The following is a 7,299-nucleotide window of genomic DNA, read 5'->3' on the forward strand; positions in this document are numbered from 1 at the left end:
AATTAATTTACTATTCAAATTAAATTAATTTACTATTCAAATTAAATTAATTTACTATTCAAATTAAATTAATTTACTATTCAAATTAAATTAATTTGCTATTCAAATTAAATTAATTTGCTATTCAAATTAAATTAAATTAATTTACTATTCAAATTAAATTAATTTACTATTCGAAGTGTATTTTCAGTTGTAATATATTCCAACTGGCATTTTAGGTCATTCATATTCAAATACAACTCAGCTCTAAATTATAACTCTATAAGTGCAAGTACACTTTCAACAATATGCGCCAGTTCTAATATAACAGTTGAATTTTAACAGCTCTGATGCCTTTACGAATTCTTTAGAATTCAATATTGTGGTCATATTTGCTGGGTATAACGAATAAAGGTAATGAGTACCGTATTACGATAGCTCCACGAATATGTTCAAAATAAAAACATGACTTTCCAACTCAATTTACTAGTCGAGTGACTTTTTCACAAACACCTCTCCATCTAAACTGGTATCAACTTATAGTTGAACTTTATATTCAGTTGTAATATATTTTGACCAATTGGAATGTAATTCACTATATGAATCAACTTACATTACAACTGCAAATACACTTCAACTATAACGGTTTTTGGTACAGAATATATTCCATCTAGTCACAATATATTACAACTGGAAGATACACTTCAACTGTATCATACATACACATATACGAATTTATATTTTAATAATATTACCCTAAAATTATAAAACGTTTAAAAGATGGCTTTTATTGGGAAGAAATAAATTTGGTTAATGATTTACAAAAAAATGGACATATGTAGTTAAGATTTAAAAAAAATATAATATTGATTTGAAATAATTTAAAAAAACATATATATATATTAGGTCCAAAGATAGCGTTATATTTATCAGTTACACATATGTACATATGTATGTATTAATGAATAAAAACTGATAATAAAAATCCGATAGTTCATTTATTGAATGTCGTTCAAAGTGGCCGGGATAAATCTGCATTGAAAATAAATAAATCTCCATCACCTTGATGTTTTATATTTACCAATCAAAAATATAATATATTCAAAAGTATCTACGCCTGAAAAATTAAAATGTAAATATTCAGATTATATAAATTGAAACCATTTTTCAAAATATTACATACATATCTTATAAAACAAAATAGGAATTTAGTGCACAAACGAGAATCGCTGACATGGAATCAAATAGTACTACTAGGATATGTTTGTATTATTATTATACCGATCGCCCAGTCTTTTCTGATTGGAGACACAGTTACAAGTAAACAAGATTCAGAACTAATAAAAACTCAGGAGGCAGCACCATCTGGAAGATGTGACATAAGTGGTGAAGATATTTACAGAATTCACTGCTACAGTATTACCCCGAATGATAATTTAACAGCCCTATTAGAGGAAACAGTTGAGGTAAGTTTTTTAACTTAGCAACTTTTAAATAAAAAAAGTTCATATTGACTTGTTAACTACATTCTTATCTATATTGAATTGTATCGTAATACTTATATTTAATTTTCAGGAATTTGAAAACAATACGGGAGTGATAAATGAACTCAATATAGCGGGCTTAGAAATCGCAAATGGAATAATGGACCAGAATTGGATTGTAACAACAAGCTTCCGTGTTATATCGCTTAACATTGTATTTACGACTATCCACAGATTAGAGAATGCATTTAAAGGTGTTTACGCTTTCGAAGAATTACAATCTTTGCGATTCGACGCAGCGATAATAGGTACCATAGATGAAAGCTCTTTTGAGGGACTAAAACATCTGACATCGTTGAATTTAGCCTTAAGAGAAATAAATGTATTCACAAATGACTGTTTAAGACCTGTAGCGCCAACTTTAGAATTTATAAAATTTGGTGCAGTCAAAAAACCCCCAATCGGTAATTTTACAGGATCGGTTCTTTTACCTAACATGATAGCGATCGATCTTACTTTAAATAACTTGAGTAGTATAAATCCCAACTCATTTGCTCAGATTCCGGGTTGTAAAAATTTAACTTTAAGTTATGGTAATATTGAAAATATACCCTGTGGAACTTTCGAGAAAATGACATCTTTGAAAATGTTAGACCTGACTAACAACCTTCTTACAACTCTAGATCCGTGCATTTTTGGTGATGAACTGCTTAATAATTTGCCAGAAGAATCTTTATGGATTGATGATAATGAGTGGGATTGTAATTGCGAATTGAACTGGTTGAAGGAGTTGAAACTTAAAAAAATTGTTGCAGACAATGCAACATGTGCGTCTCATGACTATCTTCTCTTTGAAGAAGTTGAATTTTGCGAAGAGAAACTAGCCATAGTGGGTTCTTCATTTCTATAACCATCCACATATATATTTATTCAAATTTATTCCAACTAAAATTACAGCCTACAGGAAAAGAAACAATTTTTAATCTCTAAATTTATTAATTACCTCAGATAAGTTGTGTTCCATTTAATAATCAGAAAAAAATAATTCAATGACAATTAATCTGAAGAAGCAATCGAATCAATTTAGACTTTTTGAAAATACGATTTTTTACTCTATATTCAAAATTCTATTATTCCAACCACTTATTGTGAAACTTTTTAATTATAATTAAAGTAAAATCATGAAGAAGTATATTGTATATTATAGCAGTTATAATTATATTATACTAGTGTTTTTACGCGGCTTCGCTCGGTATTTGTAATATAAACCGCTTAAACATGGCCAATCTAAAAGTAAACTTTGTAATAAATTTATTTGAATAGTTTTATTTTATTTAAATTTGTTTGAATATTCATTTTTTTGATGACGTCACGGATTTACGAACCAACAATAATTACATATGTACATACTAACAAAATCTATTTCGAAATTATATATTAAAGATGTATAACAGTATAAAAAAATGGATAGAGTAATTTTTTCCAATGTAATGCACATGTAATTCAATATCGAGCTCCATCGAATAATAGAATTTCTTGCTATAAACATCAGTAATAAATTTGAATTTGGACCATGTGTCTAATAATTCGTAAGTAACATCAAAATCTTATAAGATTTTAGTAATAAAAATTTTGCAAATCACATTTTTATATCTAATTATCATTGCAATAAATCTTAATTTAATCTATATTAAGTGATAAATAATATCTGTGATCAGATCAATCAAATGTAGATTACGAAATTTTAATCAAAATTATCACAAGTGGTATTAAATAATGTAAATTATAAAATAAACGAAAATCTTCAATAATAACTAACTTCTATTCATTTAGAAAAAATACATCATTACAAAAGTCAAAAGTCATACTAGAATTACTTTTCGAGTAATTAACAAAAAAACCATAAATACACACATTATTATAAAACCAATACAAACACGATCCAGAGACAATATTCAATGCACATCAGTCAAAATCTTTATCTGTCTTTATCGAGATACATAATGAATAGTCTTTCGATAACATACATATTAATTAAAAATGTGTTTGGTTAATGTAATAAGATAAATATAAATTATTTCAGCAACGTTTAAATTATCAATACCAATTAATTGTACAGATATAAATCGACTTCCAAATAACAATGGCTCATTTAGTGAAAATTGATCGAAATGGACAGCCAAAACTCATCTACAAATAATCAATTTGCTTTTGTCAGTGTTTTATAATTAATTACATACCTCCTTTATGTTCAGTTTCTGATTTAAACAAAATATAATATAATACGATATCTGTTCTTGGAGCTATTAAATTAAAATGTAAATATTCAGTTTATACAATTATAAATTAAAAACATGTATACATACATATGATATTCTTCATAATGTATAATATAATTGAAAATAAAACAGGTATATAGTGCAAAATAAAAGATCGGTGCAATGGATTAAAATTTTGTCTGGAATCATTTACGCTGTTCTTGCCAATCTCCCAATCCTACCTATTAGATGAGACATTTTCAATTCAGCAAAATTTGACGCCACTCAAAAATCAAGAGATATCACGATTTGGAAGATGTAGCACTTTGGAATTCAAAGTCCGGTGTTTTGATATTAGTGCAAATTCCAATTTAACAGCTCTCTTAGAGAAAGAAGTTGAGGTGAACTTAATTATTATATCTAGTATTATCTCTCCATTTAAAAAATTGACTTAATTCAGTTGAATTATTATAAATATATGCAAACATAAAGATTTTATGTAAGATATTTACATTTCAGAAATTTCCAAATGCAACACGAGTGATAGAAGAACTTAGTATATTTACCTTGGAAGTTCAAAATGGAATAATGGATGAAAATTGGATATAAACGACAAACTTTCGCATTTCATCAATAGAAATTTTGTTGGGAAATATCAACAAGTTTGAGAATGCATTCAAAGGTTTTGCTTTCGAGGAATTGGAATCATTGAAATTTGACGCCGCGGTAATAGGTACCCTAGATGAGGGCAGTTTTGAGGGACTTCGGCAACTGAAAGTATTGAATATGGCATTATTTGGAATCGATCAAATCACTCAAGATTCCTTGAAAGCTGTAGCGCCAAGCTTAGAATATTTTAGATTGTCTGCAAACCACAATCGCCTGCGGAGCGTTCGATTCCTATGCCCAAAGTGAAAACAGCTATTTTCAGTGGTAATAATTTGAGCAGTTTGAGCGCCGATTCATTTGCTCACTTTGAAAATTGTGAAAACGTGTATTTCAATTTGAACCATATTAAACAAATCGCCTGTGGAACATTCGAGAGGATGTCGTCATTGAAAATCATAAATTTGAGCTGCAATCTTCTTACTACTTTAGACCCGTCCGTTTTCGGCAATGAGATGATAAATAACATGGAGCAAAATTCTTTGTGGATCGAACAAAATGAATGGAATTGTAATTGTGATTTGAACTGGTTGAAGGAATTGAAAATTTAAAAAATTGTCACAGACAAACCAACGTGTAAATCGCATGATAATCGTTCTTTTGAAGAAGTCGATTTTTGCCCAGATAAACCACCAACATCGGAAATAGAGACTGCAAAATTGACATAAGAATTTAATACTAAATAATTACAAAAGACAAAATTCGAGTACAATCATGTGTGAAAGTTATCCAGAATGGAAATGGATTGAGTTTATAAAAGTATTATAAACTTATATAATTTTATTATTATATTTAAGCGCATAATAAATGATGTAATAAATATTCTAACATTAAAAATATAATATAATATAAAACATTAAATATTATTTGACATTTCTGTATACAATTATAATTTGATTTTAGCTAATAGCAATGTTGCGAGTTGCATTGTGGGTTTCAATTCCGAAAATTAAATTAAATTATAATTTAATTTATATTATACATATACAATATGAATTTTGAAACAATATATCGTTTAACTAACTTGTATAATTCTCATTGTATTGCATATTTTGTTCTATTCATATTTTGCTTCGAAAATAATTAAAAAAATGATTCAGAGAACTGCTTCTGAAAAAGATAACAACTCCATAACATCTGCTTTGGTATATGTTTATCAAGTTTAAAAACTTGGTTCAAAATAAATAAAAATCATGTGTTATTATATTTTGAAAAAAAAAGAAAAATCGTTTGATATTTAAAATCATAATTTTTTTTTAAAACACGGACTTGGTGAGTATTTTTTCCCAATCAGTCGCAACATTTTTCACTTGACGAAGAAGCGAAAACTGAAAATAAAAGAGAGAGGAATTGAAAAACATCGAATGAGACGTGTTATTCGAATCGTACGTATTTCCGATTATTTCACACCGGATGTCGGCGGAAAAGTTCATTTCTCACACCGAGCGCCGGAAAATTCACCATAGCGTGTATGATAAAAACTGACAATGCGCGTCGACTCGATTATATTACTAATGTTTTAACCAAATCCTGACACATCCAGATACCTGGCTGTACGAAGAATTCACTCTCGATGCTTTGAACATTCACATTGCGAAATACTATTATTATTTTTACACGCATCGAACGGGGACGAGTTAATAATTTTATAGACTTTCTCCTATAGTGCGTAGCTTTGATCAAATGTGATTGAGTGCCTCGAAAACATTCGTGAAAGGTCATAAACAGAACATCCTTTGAAGACAAAAAAAAGCTCATTCTATTTTTCTTTATTTGCCTGGCTTTCCTGTTAAATGCAAACATGCTTTGTTTTCAGTATTTTTTTTTTTCAAACAAAAAAATCAATTAAAAGCTTTCTACTTATTCTGTGGTTCATAAATATTCACTTATTTAAGCCTTCTATGCTAGTTTGTTGAATGATTGTTTATCCACTATTTATTTATTTATTGAAAAATCAACAGATGTAGAAATGTAAAAAAATATGGAATAAATGTAACAAATTAACATCTGAGCACAATTAAAGATTTTTACAAATTACATAAAATGGACCACAAAGAAAAGAATAAAAACTAAAACATGACTAAATATAACAGTGCATAACTAAACATAGAGTGATATAATATTGAATAAAGATTATGAATAATATAAATAGAAATGGATCAATCAATCAAAACTCTCCCGATGGCAGTCCTGATTTGATGCAAGGAAATACCGAATAGATCAACGTCATTCAGCTCCCCGTTAAACATACTATAAACACCCTGTAGATAGCAATATTTTAGGTAATTTGTTTTGAAAGGATTAAATGAAAAAAGTGCATCGTGTCTAGTATACCTTACTGGGATCCTTAAACCAACCTTATCCAGTAAATCGAGACAGTCAAGGAAACCATTTAGGAGCTTAAGAAATAATGTAGCATCAGTGAGTCGTCGCCTGACAGAAATATTGTTAAAGGATAGGATTTTTAAAATATCGGGAACAGTAGTATGGGCGTAGGTAGGAAAACGGTAGCGTAAGGATTTAATAAATTTTAGATGGACTTTTTCAAAACAATTAATAAATAAAAAGGTGACCAGAAAATTGAGGCAAATTCAAGGTGAGACTTTACTTTTAAGTAATTTAAGTACATAAGGATCATTAAAGGGTTTTGTTGAGCGGAGTACGAATCCAAGAGATGTACATATGTATATGCTTTATTAGTAATGAAGGAAATATGTTCAAATAAATCAAGTTTATTATTAAATATCACACCAAGATCTTTAATAGCAGATAGTGTATTTAGAATTGAATTGTTTAATTGAAAATTATAGGTGAAAATAGATTTATTTCTGGTAAGGTATATTAAATTCCGATATATATATAACTATAATAAGTGTTGTTAATTTGTTGAAAAATATAGCATATACAAATCT

The 7,299-nt window shown here is 28.3% G+C and overlaps 1 protein-coding gene across 1 annotated transcript; it reads left to right on the forward strand.

Moving 5' to 3' along the window:
- The first annotated feature begins 953 nt into the window (after window positions 1–953).
- On the forward strand, window positions 954–3,885 carry LOC143910428 (trophoblast glycoprotein-like). The gene is made up of 3 exons (XM_077428892.1): window positions 954–1,111; window positions 1,184–1,445; window positions 1,555–3,885. Coding segments are annotated over exons 1-3 (1,083 nt in total). The 5' UTR covers window positions 954–1,109; the 3' UTR covers window positions 2,374–3,885.
- The last annotated feature ends 3,414 nt before the right edge of the window (window positions 3,886–7,299 follow it).

The sequence above is a fragment of the Arctopsyche grandis genome, chromosome 4, assembly GCF_051622035.1.
Source record: "Arctopsyche grandis isolate Sample6627 chromosome 4, ASM5162203v2, whole genome shotgun sequence".
Classification (NCBI taxonomy): Eukaryota; Metazoa; Arthropoda; class Insecta; order Trichoptera; family Hydropsychidae; genus Arctopsyche; species Arctopsyche grandis.